The sequence below is a fragment of the Rhipicephalus microplus genome, chromosome 9 (assembly GCF_043290135.1).
Source record: "Rhipicephalus microplus isolate Deutch F79 chromosome 9, USDA_Rmic, whole genome shotgun sequence".
Classification (NCBI taxonomy): Eukaryota; Metazoa; Arthropoda; class Arachnida; order Ixodida; family Ixodidae; genus Rhipicephalus; species Rhipicephalus microplus.
Genome location: NC_134708.1, coordinates 51,809,974 through 51,828,452, shown reverse-complemented (window position 1 = coordinate 51,828,452; position 18,479 = coordinate 51,809,974). Strand labels below are relative to the sequence as shown.

The 18,479-nt window shown below is 45.4% G+C and overlaps 1 protein-coding gene and 1 long non-coding RNA gene across 2 annotated transcripts in view; one reads left to right on the top strand and one right to left on the bottom strand.

The window, feature by feature from the left end:
* The first annotated feature begins 90 nt into the window (after positions 1 to 90).
* The window catches only part of LOC142771786 (uncharacterized), a 22,915-nt gene continuing 4,526 nt past the window's right edge, over positions 91 to 18,479 (top strand). Inside the window, exon 1 of the long non-coding RNA XR_012886155.1 lies at positions 91 to 282. This is a non-coding gene — a long non-coding RNA (uncharacterized LOC142771786). The remainder of the gene's footprint in view (positions 283 to 18,479) is intronic.
* Positions 11,174 to 18,479, bottom strand: part of LOC119165046 (putative serine carboxypeptidase CPVL) — a 9,410-nt gene continuing 2,104 nt past the window's right edge. The window contains exons 2-5 of the mRNA XM_075873647.1: positions 16,550 to 16,727; positions 14,870 to 15,200; positions 12,822 to 13,308; positions 11,174 to 11,739 (exon numbers count right to left, since the gene is read on the bottom strand). Coding sequence (XP_075729762.1) covers positions 11,367 to 11,739; positions 12,822 to 13,308; positions 14,870 to 15,200; positions 16,550 to 16,727 — 1,369 coding nt within the window. The 3' untranslated portion in view covers positions 11,174 to 11,366. The remainder of the gene's footprint in view (positions 11,740 to 12,821; positions 13,309 to 14,869; positions 15,201 to 16,549; positions 16,728 to 18,479) is intronic.

The window sequence follows — 18,479 nt, the reverse complement described above, 5'->3', positions numbered from 1 at the left end:
TTGCGATAGCGCGTCAGCCGACGCTGCCGTCGGTGCAATGCTTTTTCCTCGCGATTTCAGTCGTGCCTCGACGTAGGGTGAAGAGCTCGGTCGTCCTGCACGGTACAGTGTGAACGCTCTGCTTTGTGGAGAGGTGGTGTGTCGTCGGAAGATGGTATGCAGCGTATGCAGGCGACGCTTCGCGCCACGCGTGCGATTCGTGCGACTCGGGTTTCGTGTTTACAAGTTCGGCAGCAGCAAGTCCGCGCTTGATATGTATGCAGAAGCGGAGAAGGCGCAGTGGTAAGCTGGAACTCGGGGTCTGGTGGCCAGAAAAATGAACACTAGCTGGGGTTTGCGTGCCATATCTAGGATGTCATCATGAGGCACACCATAATGGAGGGCTCCGGAAATTCCAGCCATCAGATGTACTTTAACGTGCACTGACATAGTACAGACGGTGCCATTTGCAGGTTCCACTCTATGCTTTTAGCTGATAGGGGCGAGTGCTTTGTAACGCATAGCCAAGCGTAGAGTAAACGATGAAAGCACAGCTTCATGGTTATGAGGCATACGCGGTGTTCGGTCATTTGACTGTGCCTTTGAAAAGGTGTTCCAATCATCGTAACCGGCAACCAAGCAGCCTTACCTTAATAAACTTGTTTATTTTGTATAACTCAGAAGGTGTCTTTTCGTACCAGTAAATACTGATCTAATGAGCGACGAAATATTATGAGACAAAAGACAAGCGATAGCTGACTTGGCTGACGTTAGTAGCGATGTCGTATACGTGGGAGATACGTTATCGCAACGTGGACGTTCGCATTGATGCGATAAACTTCTGTTTAAGCTCGCGGACGTCGAGACCGTGTTGTGTTGTTACACGCGAATCTCGAGTTAGCGTGGACAATGCTGATATGGTTTGAGTGCTCCCACTGACCTATGCTCCAAAAAGTACGCTGGAATGTTTAGATAGTTTAGTACGTATGCCTGTGAGCACTGAGGCGTAAGCGAACTCCGGTGTTATCTCTTCTGTCGGGAGGAATCTCTTCTGTCGGAAGAAACTCTATGGCCGCGTGCACTCGAGAGCTGTCCAAAATTAACGAGAGGGTACTCTGGCGCTGCGATCGTTCAGCGACCATGGGAATGATGGGTAGTACACACCTAGTCTTCGTACTTGTGGGCAGCGAATCGTACTTGCGGCTTCGTTGATTGCTGGTTACGGTTTTGTTTTTAAAGAAAGAACGAACCCATTTGAACTCAGTGACTTGATTCGAAATGGTAAGCCTAAAAGAATAAGGTTGTGAAGCGCAAACGGTGAACATTTGCTAATTTATGTTTTCGTGAAAAAAAAAACAGCTCCAAGCCACACGAACACACACGGAGCCAGAGGCAGGCCACAAGTACGGAAATCAGGCGAATGTGTGTACTACCCATCCTTCCCATGCTCGCTGAAGCGCCTTGTGTTGCAGCTCCCATAGACACTAGCGCCAGTGTTCCCTCTAGTGTATATTGAGAAACTCCATGCGCGCGGCCTACTAATTGTGCGTTCGTATCGAGAGCGCCTGGTTGCGCCAAGAAAAGTGACGGTAGTTCAATATTGTTACCACCGTTGTCTGCTTTTAGATCAGCCCGAAATTGATGTGCAGGTTCCGGATGGGGTTTGGCAGAAACTTCATGTTTGCGGTAACCTTACAACACTCGAGATTCCGTGATTTAGACTAAAATTGGACGAATAAGGTGTTTCACTGCCGACCGTACGTTTTTGGGAGACGCCGGGTAGTGGAGGGCTCTGCAAACTTCAACCCCTGGGAACCCCATTTCTTACCGTACGCATGAATGTAAGCACAGGGGCTTCTAGCATTTCACCGGAAAGTTGCTACATGTTTTACACAATACTAAACAGTTCGGATTTACAAATGACCAAAATAACGCTAAAGATATCACGAAATAGGCCACTAATCTTTGACTAAACTTGGCTGTGCTCACAAAGGTACGAGAACGAATAGGTGCGAAATCGCTCGACATATTTTGGTGCCCCAGAGTCCGCCGTGGTGGAGCAGTGTATACGGTGCTCGGCTGCCAAGTTGATGGTCGCGGGCTTGATTCCGGCAGTGGTGGTCATATTTCAACAGGAAGCGAAATGGTCCGTGCTCTGTCCGATGTCAGCGCGCGTTAGAGAACACCAGATGGCTGAAATTTCCGCAGCACTACGGCCAAATATTGTATAACATAAAAATACTATAATTCTAAATATTGCAACAACATTGAGGGCTTATTTGGTGCATCGATGTAAACGTCGCGAAATATTTCAACTTAAAAGTCACGACGTCGCTCACCTGAGCCAGTACTGATGGCCTCTGCTGTACAGAACGATGTACTTCACTTCAAGGTGCACGTTTCTGCTTTGCACCTCAAGAAGCGAGCTGCGAGGGTGCATAGAAGGCGAGATGTGTATGCCCGCATGCGTGAGCTTCGGAATTTTCTTTACGACTTGAGTCGTTCACCCGAAGTAAAAGCAGTTTACGGTAATAACTCAGTGCAAAACGGCTTTTGTTGTATTGCAGCACACGCCCTCCTTGCCCTTGCCTACAGGGTAAGGTAGAGTACATGTTTTCTAACGGTAGACCTGGCTGATTCTTATCAGGTATATACTGAGGCTCCACATAGGTGCACCATAGATAATAAACAGCGGCGAACGAAAAGAACAAAAGAATCAAAATGGCGTCAAACTCTATGATGCTGTTATGGTGGGGCTACTGCACTTGGAGAAGAGCCCTTACCTTTTGGAGGGAGCAATTCACTCCGTTGATTTTTCCGCTGCGCGAGGGACAAAACACACGGGCAATCTCCGTGCAGAAGCGACGCATATGGTTGTTGACACAGACGGACGGCGTTTCACGTACGGCGCCGACAGAACTATTGAATGAGCTTGAGGAAAAAATGTTTACCCGAATGGGACTAGGCGTATAATAGCGTGCAGTAGGCAGTGTGCAAGCACGCAATAACGGCCGTCGCAGACGGGTTTGTTCGCGTACGTTTTACGGAGTGAGACTTGAGTAATCGAAGCACGTGAACGATGCGAGCGTTGTCATTGGCTTCCTTCCGGCGCGAACGCTCTTTGCTGGGTAGCTCTACGATTTCGCAATTATTATGCAAGAATAGCTATACCATTGGCACGCCAATCAGCTTGCTCGAGTATCAAGAAAGGAGTTAATGAGCATTGCGTATGTAAAATGTGTTGCTGAGGAAAGTGGCAACGTCATTGCATCAGCAAAGACAAGTCCTTCATGCAAGAAGCGTTGACTCCGGCGACGTTAACTGTCGGACGATTTCTCATTATACCTCAAAGCCCCGATTTCCTGTGAAATTTTTTTTCCTCTCTTTTCTGAAGAGACACGCGCACGTAATTTTTCGCCGAGAGCAGGAGTCCATAAATGAACTGGTCACGTGGTAGTCAATCCCAATTGCCCGTAGCAGTTCGATGCTCGTGTCCGCGGCATACAAACTTCCGCATCTATTTTGTATCGGCGCTGAAGCCGAAAAAGCACGTAAACTTGTTGAGGCAGCGCGCATATCTAAACTGTCGTAACAATGTGCCAGTTATTGTGTCTCGCCATGACACGAAAGCAGGTGCTATGGTTGGGCCTTGGTTGTCCAGTGAGAAATGACGTGAAAATTTTGCTTTGCGCATGCACTCTACGGCCTAGTGTTGTATTTACATGTGTTCCTCGTCTGATCAAAAAATTATCTCAGTTGGAAGTCGATGCTTCTTGTCTTTTCCTCCTATCTTGTCCATCTTGTCTTTTGCGCTGTTTGCTACCGTGGACCCGGACCAACTGTTCCGGTTATCTATCGTATTGCTTCAATGTGACGTGCCTCTTAATCATATCGTTCTTTTGATATGTACATGTCTTTGAACTTACTTTACATATGCAGCTATACGCGCGGCGTATATAAAACGATCAATGTTTGGAGATTCATAACATCTGCAGGGCTAAATCTAGCGACTCTGCCTATGGCACTTCTAAGTCTACAGAGGTGGGTTAGGTTCCCTACCTCGACGTCTGTATTTGGATGAGAGCTAAGTTAAAAACGCGTCAGTGTACTTACGCACGCTAAAGAGCCTCCGAGCGTTCAAAGTTAATTTGTAGTAGCATATACTACGGTGTATCTACAATGATCAGGTCGCTGTTGTGATAGGTAAAACAACCTAACTTAAACAAGTTATTTAAAAATCAGATGATAATTCGTTACTTTTGTGAGATGATGTCTATCGGCAGGACGTCGTATACGTCGCGTCCCGTGGGATTTTCGTCCATGTCGTAATGGCCGATTGTCTCCGTGAAATGAACGTTTCTTTTAAAACCGGTCAGGATTCTAAAAAAAATTTTAGTCTCAATTGTGGAACATGCGAAAACCCGTGAAAAAAAAAACGACGAGCGATTCTGGTGTCTTGCGTTATATAGACTCGAGAGTAATTTTCGTCACCTGTGTTTGTCAATGCGCACCTATAGACTTCGTTGCCCTCGTCGGTGGTTACGGCTCTCAGCTGTTGGCCTCTATGTCGAGGGTTCGACTCTAGCGGCAGTGGTCTCATTTCTGTAGACGAGGAATGACAGAGGCCTGTCAACTGCGCTGTGTCAGCTGCACGTTAAAGCACGAACACCACGAGGTCACAATTTCCGGAGCCCTCCATTTTATATGCGCCGTGCCACGAAATGATGTCGCGGTTTTTGCTCATAAAACCACAGATAGTAGATATACATAGGTGTTCCTCCATTTCGCCCCCGTCGAAGTACGGCCGCGTTCACCGGTACTCGAACCCGCGTCCTTCAGCTAAGCGGCATAGTGTAACCTGCAAGTACAAACTTCAAGCTTCGACTCACACTTTTCGCGCGCACCAGATGACGGGAAGTTCTCATGCACCTGCACTGTCACAAAAAGTTGTTCACACTGTGGGAATCGTCAAAGGTTAACGTAGACCGCAGGTGGCCCGCAGCCGGAAAACGATAATTCCGCGCGGGTTTCAAGGGGGAGTTCCAAACACCTGTTTTAAGCGTCTTCCATCTTTCAAAAAAAAAATGTAGCCGCTGTCTCGGTGTGTTTGAACTCCATGTACCTGCTCCGCAACTAGATCAGTGGAAGCTCCGAAAAATGCATACATTTGCGGCGTTCAGCGAATACGCAGATGCTTTGTGTGCCATTAAAATATGTTTTTTTTTCGAACTTGCTCGCGTTACATCGCAACTCAAAGTTCTGATTACTTAAAGAAGTCGACCATAATTACTTGCACAAAAATCAAAGTGTGCGATTGCTTAGTTACTTTAGTATACGCTCACTCGCATATGTAGCTTCCGGTATTCATCAAGACCTTATATAGGTTCCTACGCAAACTTCATTTTGTTTGGCATGCGACGAGAACATACTAACGGTGTCAATGTTTCACATAAAATGTTATCAGCAAGTGGTAGGCGCCTTGAGTCACTCCCGCCAATGCGACAAATAGTGACATTTGGTATGTTGCAAGGTTTCGTAGTAAATATAGCCTACGATAATCACAGCGCTATAGCCTACCGCATATGTTAAATAACTATAAAAAGTCAAGTGTAGTTCACTGAAGGAACTTCGATTGCACGGATTTGTTATTGTTCTTAATTATCGCTTTCAATATTCATTTGTCAGACTCAAATGCACAGGATTTCTTGTAACCCTTGCAGTATGTCTGTCTTCTTGTGCGTCAAATTTGTTTTATTAATGTTTATATTATTTAGATCTCATTTCGTAAATTTTTGTTAGTATTTATTTATTTATTTATGAGTTTCCAACAATGTTGCGATTTTTTTTAATACAGCCACCCCGTGTTGCAGACCATCGGCCCAGTCAAGCTGTTTATCGAACAGCTTTTAGCTAATCATATAGGCGAGTACCTTTGTATTTCTGGAAATAGATAATTGCATTGTAAAATACCTATTCACGCGTACGAAGCTAGCGAAAGCAGTGCAAATTATATTCTGGGATCTGGTCACGTATTGTCGCTTTCATGTTTATCATAACAACATTCAATATTGTTCAAAACAGCACAGCTATGAACGGCGGATCTATGCAGGCTATAACTCTAGGTACAGTAATAAACGTTGGGCAAATAATGTTATCTCCACTTAGTGGCTTTAGAGATGTTGCAAACCCTAGGGGCAAATACCGGTAGTATAACGTCGTGATATCGGGATGACGGCCACCCGTGGAGAGTGTAGTAATGTTATCAGTCAGCTCGGCAGGAATAGAATGCCTTTTTATTCTGCGCTGATGTTCATATATATATACAGACATGTGACGTCACATAAATTGCATACTGATTGTCATCCAGATATACACGTGGCGCGACATGCTGCGCTATCACAGAGAGAAACACGGACGAGATGAGGTATAGTGTGAGAGATAATGTATGTCTGACGGAAGGGCCGGTGTTTTTCTTGCGGATTGACGGAGCTTTCGGCCGGCTTGTGGCAGCACATGCACCATCCGTTCGTAGTGACAACTACCGCATTTATTCGAAACCAGACCGACCTCTATTACAGACTCTTTTATGGGGAACAGCTTTTGCTTCATAAAATGACGTGCTGCGGTCAAAAAAGTTGCCTAAACTTGTTAAGCGTTTAAAATTGCGGTAAATACTTAAATTTATTTTCGAAACTTTATTTCACCTGAAAGATGAAAGAAGGCTCGGGGGAAAAGAGACGTTTGCCACTTGACGAGGAACCGAGCCTCCCTGCTTTAATTTTCTTGCACGCAAGATTGAAGCAGTTGAATGTTGCCTTTCTGTTTTTACTGTCATATGTTTATACGTTCTCAAGTACCGCCCGAGTGTATACTTGCTGTGATTTAGTTGTTACCGCTACGAGGTATTTTATTAAGGAAAGGGCCTTATATTTCTTATGAGTAAAAAAAAAAAAACATACGACTGGCGTCGGCATGCACACGAATGTTACCAAAATATCACGTGACCAAGAAATGTCTTGTGACGTCATCTGATGACAAATTCACGTGAGGCTTGGTGAAGGGTGCACGGGCAGATTCCTGAGACAATGTGAAATCGAGGGAAGTAAAGAAAATTTCGGAGTTTGGGGGAAGCGCAGCCGGCTTCCAATGTGTTTGGAAAAAGATGTTAACAATTTAGAGTACCTGGTACTTTACTATGGGAGAGCAAAAAGCCATCCCTTGAGCCGGTAAGGTACCAATCTCTCTATGTAAAAGGAACCTAATCAGCAGTTCTAGACAGGGTATACGAGCAAAGCTTTGTGGCTCCTGCGCATTCATCGTGCGCTACCATCTTGGGTGTCCAAGTTATGGAAGCAGAAAATTGGGCCAAACGATCTCTAACGATAAGAACCTTATTCTGAAACTGTCTAATTAAAGCTTCGCGAGAACATACGCTTTCGCCTGTATACTTTCCTTAGTCTGCCCTACATTATTTTTCAATCGCCCTGTGGACCAGAGTTAATTGACTTTTAGCGCTGATATCCTGCTGTGGCCGTACGTATACAATTATTGTCCCACGTAGCTGTCATTTGCAGATTGCTGCGGATGTCTGGCAGCTGGTTTTGACCAGGATGTTATACGTCTATACAGTAGGAAGCTTGTCAGCTGGTTAGCAAGACACAACTTTAATTGTGGAACGATTAATATTATACGGTTATTACTTGAGGCTGGCGTGGAGGGCTATTGGGTATCAGTTTCGCATAGCTGCACTTTTCCCGTTCGTGTAAATCTTTATTTACAGTGGAAGACGAGAAGCTTTACCAGAACATGTGCATTGCCGCAAAGCGAATTCGCAAAATTAAAAAAAAAATAAAAAACCTGGGTTGATGGCGAAGAGAATGCTCACAGTTTCTTTTTTGCAAGCAGTTACAAACAAAATTCAATGTTTTGCAGGACGTGTCCCTTATAGCACAGCATGTATCGTCAAACCTGTCGCGAAAGCTTCTTGTAGCTTCTTGTAATGTGAAGCAGTCAGAACTCCTTGCTATAAAGGTGTTTTCAGGATTGTGAAATTATAGTTTGCAAATACGTGAAAAATCATTAAGCTCTTTAGAGTCCCTTTAAGTCTTGCATACAATTGTTATTTGACACTTTGGGAAAAGACTTTGTGCTTATAGGTGAGTGAAAGCGGCAAATGCCATTTACTCGGTTTTTAAACAGCTGCAGAAAGAAGAGCTTTATCACGCATCCTAAAGAGGAGGCTTAGATTCTGCCTTATCGCATTTACAGTGCCCCATATAAGCTTCCGAGGAACCACTGTGTAGTTTGCACGCCTATTCGCAACGGCGTATGGGGCCCAACTCCACGATATGGCTATGGTCTTCTGGGTCCTCTTTTGGATCTGCGCAGTTAATAAATCATTCAGCGTGTCGTGGGAAGAGGTCGTCGTCTGTGCGAAAAATGCGAGATTCATTTTTTATAGGCGAACCGTCCCGTAATCTCTGAATTATTTCGTTTATGGGCTTGTTTTCATATCAGAGTACAAGAGAATGGAAACTATTTTCGTGGACTTAGCGGTGCAGGATACTTGTATGCCGCTTATGGTTTATTAGAAGTGTTTCCAGTTTCACCTTCGGCGTTGTGTATTTTAATCGTGTCTGCCAATTCGTCTCTCCCGCTCATCAGCAGCAGAAAGAAAAAAAGAGAGGGAAAAAGAAGAATAATTTTGTCTCATATGTAGTCACTTTTATTTATAAATTATTCATTCCTTGGCAAATCCCTTAAAGTGGGTGCGAGCCATATAGAGGTCATCATCATCATCATCATCTCCGTTTCGTCTTAAGCGAAGGCACTATGAATACTGGAAGTCATGTTTGTGGGCACGTGGCAAGCTGGACATGGCGCCATTGTGGACCCTCGGTTGGGCTCACTAAATCAATATTGCAGCGAAACAGGATATATTTGGATGTCGCGTTTTCTTGTCAAAAGTTCGCGCCCTTGAAAACTGAAATACGCAAGTATTTTCTGTGTGGTTCGGCCTCAGTGCGTACCTTACGTGTTTGAGTTTTGATTGACATGTGGGGTTTAACGTCCCAAAACCACGACATGATTATGAGAGACGCCGTAGTGGATGACTCCGGGAATTTCTACCGCCTGGGGTTCTTTAACGTGCACCCAAATCTGAGCACACGAGCCCATAGCATTTCCGCCTCCATCGAAAATGCAGCCACCGCAGCCGGGATACGATCCAGCGAACTGCGGGTAAGCATCCGAGTACCTTAGCCACTAGACCACCGCGGCGGAGCGTGTTTGAGTTTTCAGCCAGTAAATAATCTGTCGTGGTTGGCAGTCACTTGAGACGCTAACGAGAAGATATGAGCGCATGCTCGGTTCGCTATCAGTGCAACGTGAGGAAACGGTTAAAGTAAAATGAGAACCGACTCTTTGGGACGTCGTATGTGGGGCTGGCGCTTTGTATTTTGTATACAGGGTATACAGGGTATACAGGGTATTTTGTATACAGGGTATGCGGGGCTGGGCTTTGTATTTTGTCCCACGGAACTTTGGCCAGAGTTTAAAAATATGCCGGAACACGTAATTATCACGTGACCAAATGCATGTTACTCACCGTTGCCTGGACTTAGTCAGATTGATTGATATGTGGGGTTTAACGTTCCAAAACCACCATATGGTTATGAGAGACGCCGTAGTGGAGGGCTCCGGAAATTTCGACCACCTGGGGTTCTTTAACGTGCACCCAAATCTGAGCACACGGGCCTACAGCATTTCCTTCTCCATCAGAAATGCAACCGATCCCGCGACCTGCGGGTCACCAGCCGAGTTTCTTAGCCACTAGGAGACCGTGGTTGGGTAGAGTTAGTCAGACTATTTTCGGTGTGTTCTGAATTATTATTTGATAAGATATATTTCAATAACTAACTTTTCAAGAAACGGAAATAGATGAAAAATTTCAATAAGAAAGTTGTAGATCGGTTTGCAAAACGTCCGATTAGACAGTTTTTCATTTTATATCTGTTACGTATTATTGTTTTTCTGCTAATTACAAATGCCTGCGAATACAAGAAAAACAAGCAACATGCGCTGGATTGCAAGCAGTGATCCGTAAGAAGAAACACGCAGAAGGTGCTGCGTCACCCGAAGGTCGTGGGTTCGATACCGGACGTGGCGGTCGCATTTCAATGGAGGCAAAATGCCATAACCCGTGTACTGTGCGATGTCCTGGCGTTAAGGAACTCCAGGTGGGCGAAATTTCCGGAGCCGGCCACTGTGACGGCTCTCATACGCACATCGTGCTTTTGGGACGTTTAACCCCGGATAATATTAGGGTGTTACACCGTTCCTTATAAGCAGAATTGCGTTACAAGGCCCGTAAACCATCTACAGACACAAATTTAGTTGTGTTGCAGTTGTACGCGAGTCTTCAAAACGAACACGTGTGGCATGAAGAACTTTATTGAGGTCCTGAGGAACAGTCCAGGACTGATCCTGGCTGCTTCCATGCCGGGACAGAGAGGCCAAGCCTCTCTGCCACATAGACACGAGATTTTTTTTTTCGAACGGTGCCGTAATAGGTGAGTTACACGCGTTTAGTAATCCAAGTGTGCCCTTCACTCGTTTCACTCTTTTCTTCGTTACGCTCCGTTTGCCGTATCTCTTCTCCTTTATAGCTGAGGGCTCCTCATCGACGTGAGCGGAAGAAGAGCAGCGAGCGTGTGTACCGCGAGCAGACGAACGTGTTCTACTTGTCGTTGACAGGATTAAATTTACGTGGTGACGTCATGCCAGGGATACCGAAAGGCCCGGATTGGATTGGATAAACTTTTATTTTATTGGATAAACTTTTATTTTATTGGATAAACTTTTATTTTATTGGGAGACGGCTGCAAGACTGTTTCTTCGGTTTTATGACGAGCCCGCGGGTAGTAGCGCTGCCATGTTTCATGTTGTTAATCCTGATGACATCCCGAACTTGACGCGGTTGTTTACCTAAGTATAATAATAATAATAATAATAATAATAATAATAATAATAATAATAATAATAATAATAATAATAATAATAATAATAATAATAATAATAATAATTGTTGGGGCATTCAGTCCCAAAACCACGACATGATTATGAGGGCCTCTGGCGTGGAAAGCTCTGAGAATTTTGACCTCCAGGGGTTCTTTAAAGCGCACCAAAGTCGAAATGCGTGAGTCTTTAGCATTTCGCCTTTATTGAAATTCAGTAGCCGTGTCCTATATTCGATCCAGTGATCTGCGGGGGAGTGGTCGAACGTTCAATTAAAACGTAAAAAAATAGCTGGTGGTTGAGGGGGGGGGGAGACTTTAAAGTACCGACGTGGACATCTCACAAATGCTTCACGGAGTAGCATGAGATTCTTAACCCTTTTCGGTTGACCCACGTTTTTCGTGGGTCTTCGCGTCATCGGGAGTCTCCCACGCCTTCGCGTCGCCCTCGATGAAGTTCAAGATCATCTTGTTGGCCGCGTCCGGTTCGTCAACGGCCGTGTAGTGTCCCGCCCGGAAGAGCACCACGTCGGTCATGTTTCGCACTCGGATGACGAGACCGGACACGGAACGATAGGAGGGATACGCCTTCCAGTGCTGCGGCTCCGCCTTCCGAAACTCCGTGGCGCCGGGCCACTTTAGGGACCGGAAGTACTCCTGGAGGTTCTGCGACGGGAAGAGCGTGTCCATCTGACCCGTGTAAAAGAGCACCTTGCATGATTTGAGCAGGTCCTCTATTTCGTGGCTAATGGAAGGAAAAAGAAAAAAAAGTTTTGTAGCGTTAGCTACACCGGCCTCGCTGAGCCAATTTCGCGTGGCACTGGTCTGCGCATGCGCAATGATACTCCGCCGCCGCCGCGCGCGGCTCGCCGCCGAAGCGCGCGCAATTCGATGCGCTGCGCAGACGAGCAGTGGTGTCACGCACCGGAGCCGGCACCTCTCTCGCACTCGGCCGCGGCCGCGCGCGACTCGAAAGTTTTTTTTTAATAAAAAATGAGCGTACGTTTCTGAAACAAGCGTAAAAAGCAATGTAACGAGGATTCATGCAATACTTGTAGATATGCAGCCAAATTAAAAAAAAAAGGTCGAATCCACATCGTTAATTCAAACTTACACCTAATTCTGACTGACGACATGGTCCCGGACAGCCCTGTGTATCTCTGTGAGGGAAAACTCCTGACTATTCAAACACGCCAGTAAACACTGCGATTGATTCCAGCCAATGTTAGCCCCTGATTTTTATCGCTCTTTGAAGAAGTCGGCCCAGAATGATCACGATGTGTTGCTAAGCCAAAGCACACCTAATGCACTGGAGATGCAAAACAATAAAACAGCAGCGTTTATCCGCCAATGAAAAATCCGACGCTGCTCTTAAGCAAGCTGCAAATGATTCTTATGGAGTCATGACAAAAGAAACGTAAGCAGATGGAAATCACTGATTACCTTTGGTTTTGATTGCGTTAACTCTGCTACGTAAACGTGTTTTGATTTCAAGTAGCATGTTGGTGCTTGTTTTGGCCTATCACTAATTAATCCATTAGCTCTTCTCGCTGTTAAAGCTCAATATACTTAATTTACGAAATAACATAATACAAACGGCTAGTATAGCGCCAGATTCGCGACAACGAGTTCAGAGGTGGCTTCTTCGGGTTCTGCCTGGATGATGTATACCGCGATGCCCTTTCATACTGTACCCGCCAGCTATCTCGAACTCTGCTTAAGTCGAACAAATGCGTAATCCCCTTCGAAATGGAATTAAGGAGATTTTACTGCATCGGTACTGTCAAAATTTCTTCTAGTCACTTTGAAGTTGACGTAAGCGCATACCTGATGTCGGTTAGGTAGTCGTTCTTCAGGCTCATCGACACCTTGCCCTCGGCTTCTATAAACTGGACGTCTCGACCGACGTGCACGGCTCGCTTGAACGCGTCGCTCTGCACGTACTTCTCGTACTGGACCATGTTGACGGGCTTCTCGGAGTACAGCGCACTGGCCTGGTTGTTGAAGCCCGTGAGCTTCTGGAACACGGTGGGCGTCTTCTCCGACGTGAAGATGGTCTTCTTGAGTCGCAGCAGCGCGGCCAGCTTGCCGATCAGCGTTCTCACCTTTCGCCTCATGTCGGCGAAGCTCTCGGCGAGACTCTTGCGGCCCTCTTTGGTGACCAGGGACATCTCGTAGAGGAACTCGGACGAGTCGGCCACCTTCATAAGGCGCCCCAAGAAGCCGGCGCCGAGGATGACTCCTCTAAGCCGGAGCGGGACGCGTGGTTCCTTCCCCTTGAGAATGGCGTGGGAAACGGCGACGGTGAACCTAGCTACGGAACACGTTAGAGAATACGATTAAGTAGGACGTTACTAGACGACACCTTTAGTCGCCTGCTGTGCTAGAAGATTATGAGCCTCTCTTGCTCCCTCCCTCGCACTCAGACTCTCTCTATTTATGTGTGTCTTACCCTTTACCTCTTCTGTACTGTATGCTTACGGCTAGCCTCCCTACCTTCCGCATAACAGTTCTTTATCCCTCTCACTCGTTTTAAAACGTAAATTACCATTTAGTTATAATTATCAAATACACGCTATGGTATTACGTGGGGCATGTGGGACACCGGCGAGTTGGAGCAATACCATGGAGTCTATAACAGTCGATAGCATCGTCTCCAGTAGCAGATCATCGCGCCACAATGGTGTATGCAAGAGACGAGACCAACGGCAAACCGGCAGCGTTCTGTGTGTGTGTCTCAGCGTGTGCTTTGAACGAGGCATTATTGTTGAGTATACTACTCAGCAATAGGGAAAAGGTGCCAAATTTACTGCGTTGCACCTACATCAACTTAAAGAAAAGAAAAAAAACAACAACTCGGAGCTTCTACGGACGGTGTGGGAAAGTTCACACGAGGCCACCACTCTTGTCGCCTAGCTTGGGCTCAGCGCTTGTCGCTAGTCGCCTGTAATATTGGATGCGTGGGGCCGCTTTGGCGTTCAGCCGTGTGTAGTAAGAACAAGCACAGGTGCCATGACGTTCTTTTCTACCCCCCCCCCCCCCACCCGCCGCCTGTGCGCACATCTTCTAGTTCTGCGCATCTGTAAACACATCCCCGCCCTACGTCTACCCTTACAAAAGGCACCCTTTGAGTGCGTTCATGAAATCATCCTCCTTTGGCTAAACTTCGCGCGCTTTGCCTCACACCTGCCGCGCATCATGTATGAGACACCTTGCCATCTCAGTGAACATGGATGTTATACTGAACACCACCGCGCCAGAAATTCGGATGGTGTTGCCGTGTAATTGCTCTGGCTATGCGAACAGTTCTTAAAGAAATCCTCATCTGTCTGAAATGACTAATGCGTTGTTTTACTGGATGGTCGTCCCTTATATTTACTTGGAAAAAATCGTTAGTGCACGGCCTCACAGTACATCAGCCCATAAAGCCACACGAGCCTTCCTACGATTCTTGAAGGCAACATCACTTAGCGACCACCTGTGTATCCCTGCACTGTGTGTGGCGGTCAATGTTCATATCCATCTCTCTCTCTTTTGCTCCCTTATTCTCCTATCTTCGCTTGTAGAGTAGCAAGTTTGACGTATTATAGTTAACCTCGCCACCTCTCTTATATTTCTTGCCTCTCTCTTGCCCCCTTGTTTCCCTCTCCTCATGTTCAGGGCGGAAACTGGAGGTAGTCTAGTTAACCTTCCTACTTTTCTTATATTCCTTGCCTCTCTCTTGCTCCCTTATCACCCTCTGCCCACGTGTAGGATAGTAAACGGGACAATGTCTAGTCAACCTCCCTACCTTTCCTATATTCCTTCTGTCTCTATGTCCAGTGCCTCTTAATGTGAGCTGATAGCGTACATTATACGTGTACAGATGAGTTCACCTCCATAAGACTCGCCCCCGACGTAGAACGTCCGGTTTCTGTACTCTGGGAACATGGTGACGAACTGGTCCAGGAACTCGAGCACGCCGCTGGACACGTCGTTGAGGTCTTTGGCGTATCCGAGAAGACCCTTGGTGAAGCTGTAACCGGCTCCCACCGGCTGGTCGAGATACACGACGTTCACGTGTCTCTGAAGGGAGCCTTGCCTCTTGAAGAGACACCCTTTGCCATCGATTCCCAAGGGCCCTATCTCGAGGAACTCGCCGAACAGGGACGACAATCCGGGGCCACCTTGGAGCCACAGTAGGAGTGGGTAGGCGTCCGGGTTTTTCTGGAAGGTACAGTAATAGGCTGGCATTGCATAACAGTACGTTATGTTGGGCTAGTTGGTACATACTAGGCTGAAATACGTGGCGCAAGGTTGCCAAAGAGAAAGACGAGACAGAAAGAGGGCCAACTCACAACAACTGGTTCCCAGATATCATGATTGCAATAATCGGTTATTACATAATCAAAATGTTCATGCCTGCACGTGCGGTGAATGAAATGGTCTGCGCATGTCCTCCAAGAGCCCATATATTGTGAATGCTTCATGAAAATAAACTTAGTTGTGAGTTCGCGCTCTTTCTGTCTCGTCTCGTTTTTCTCTTTGGCAACCTTGCGCCACGTATTTCAGCCTGGCATTGTATGTTGGATGCTCGAAAAATAGCCCGACATGGTGGACATATTTGTGATTATGCATCCTTCTTAGCGAGTTTGATTGCGCTAAATTAAACTTAGCCATAATTTTGCCATGCCAGGCATATTTACTTTGCTTTGGTGAAGATCTATATATTGACACGTTCTTGTTCTCAAGTTTGGTTCGCAGCACTGCATGTAAATCCTAATATTTTTTTATTGCATGTAACTTTTATGTCGTCGTTATTCACATTACACAATTCATTCATTCATGTTGTATTCATTGCTAATATTGTTGCTGTTCTTATTGTTTTAATATTTTGTTTGCGCATACAGCCTATAGATCTATGAAATGGCTGCGGCTTAAACTGACCCCGCATCTACCATGAATGCGGAAATACTTGTTGCTGCTTTGGATCGCAATGACTTGGAAAATATGTGCATGCACGCAACTAAAGTAACCTCTAAATGGTCGGTGTCACGTTACACTGGATCGAAATTATAATGCTTAGCGATTTGTTTTCTGTGTGTAGCGTTCGACATATTCCGACAGTTTTTCTGTCTGTGTTAGGTAGTCTACTGCCACAATTTCTGGCTTGCCCCGCCGCGGTGGTCTAGTGGCTAAGGTACTCGGCTGCTGACCCGCAGGTCGCGGGTTCGATTCCCGGCTGCGGCGGCTGCATTTCCGATGGAGGCGGAAATGTTGTAGGCCCGTGTGCTCAGATTTGGGTGCACGTTAAAGAACCCCAGGTGGTCGAAATTTCCGGAGCCCTCCACTACGGCGTCTCTCATAATAATATAGTGGTTTTGGCACGTTAACCCCACATATCAATCAATCACAATTTCTGGCTTCTGCTTGCATATTTTAGTTTGGAATTCCAATTAGCCCATGACAATTGGCCGTACTGGTGTTGTGTATTTATTCACAATTTCAACCGTAAGAACGCACAGTAAATAAATAAATAAATAGATCATTGCTCATTACTGCAGCGTAATACGTACCAAGGCACGAATGTGAAGAAAGAAGAGATTACTTTTCTTCCAACTGTCGATGGTGATGTAACCCGAGTGAGTTTCCGCTCCGATGTGGTGTTCGAACAGCTTCACTCGGCTCAAGTTCCTAGCCACGTCGATCTGACCCGCCTTGATGTACGGAGAGAGATAGAGGGATTCGTAGTTGCTGCGATTAGACGAGCAGGTTCATCATTCATTCACCCATATTTTTTTTATGACGATGTATTTTAAAAGTGTCTTCTAAACCACACTGCTTGGTCGGGTACGAATATGCCTCGATGATATATCTTCTAAGCAAGTTAATCTACCGCACTTATTCACATACTGCTGGTGTTACTTATTAACGTGTTGTCTATGTGGTTGTTTTAGTGACCTGGATTTAGTGATCACAAGCTAATTCATTTCTAGATCATTTTACCTGTTATGTTTACAGGCGCAGTAACTAAATCTATCCGCGATTACAACCGTCGTGATTATAACAATTTAACACCTGATTTAGAATTCTTTTTTTTGCCATGACCACTTTCTGCCGTCTTTTGCATCTCGGACCATAAACGCCAACATTATTTTTCAAGAAAAAATATTAGAGCTAGTTGACCGGTCTGTGCCTCTAATATATATAAGCAGCTCCAGACATTAAGGAAAAAAATAAGCGTTCGTATAATACCGCACAACGCAATGTTTTTGCTTCCTACTGGGAAAAATACAAGGCGTGCTTGCCAGAGTACTGTAAAGCTCTAAGCGCAGCGAAGAAGAAATATTATTTGTAGGGCTCACTCTCACTTATCAAAAATAATTCTAAATTTTTTTTGGCAAATATTCTCTTCTTAGAATAAATCTTCTAAACGCGTTACATTACATGATGCTAAACAAACTCCGCTTTCTGTTGAAACTTCCGCTATTGCCTTCAAGGCATATTTCACCTAAGGTTTTGCAAAATATTATTGTTCCAATGTGCCATTTGTCCCTGATTAGCCCTTCCCTTTCGTGACTACCATCACCATCACTGCAGAAGGTATCGAGAACCTCATCACGGATCTTAAAATCTATACATCATCAGGCATTGACAACGCTAATTATAAAATACTGAAGAACATCACTGATATTTCCATTTGCATTTTGTATGTTATCTTTAACTAGTCTCAGTCATCTGGTGAGTTCCCTAAAGACTGGAAGATTGACAAGGTAGTCCCCGTATTCAAGTCCGATGATAAGATCTGGCCCTGTAATTCTCGACACATTTAACTTTGTTGTTCGAAGCCACCGCTGACCTTCACTTTATTATGAACAGTAACGATTGAACCAATTGCCTCTTTCTCGATTTCGCCAAAGCTTTTGATTATGTTTCTCATTGTCGTTTATTATCTAAATTGTCTTCTCTTGGTATTGATTCATTAACACTGTCTTGGATACGCACCTTCCAGTCATCCGGTCAGCAATATATGATGGTTAACTACACTTCATTTTATATTTGCGATGTCACGGCTGGTATTCCCCAGGGCATGCAGTGTACTTGGTCCATTACCCTTCTCAATATAATTAACGACATGCTCGCTTAGCTTTCGTATTCAGTGAGGTTGTTCGCGAATTATTGTGCCACCTACCGCATTATTCAACCTATTGACGATCATTCCGCTCTCCAAAATGACCTTAATCTAACCCACAGAAGGTGCGAAGCTTGGCAAATGTCCCTTGAACGCCTCTAAATGCAAGTTAATCTCGTTCACTAGAAAGCGTAATAACTCATTCTTCCTCTATACTATTGATAATACCGTTGTTTCAGCCACACTGCCGTACAAAAATCTCGGTGTTCACCTCTCACCAGACGTATCTTGGACTGCGCACATAGCAGCTGTTTCTTCAAAAGCCTCTCTCGGCCGTCTGCGTAGAAACTTACGCAATGCTCCTTCTAACTTAC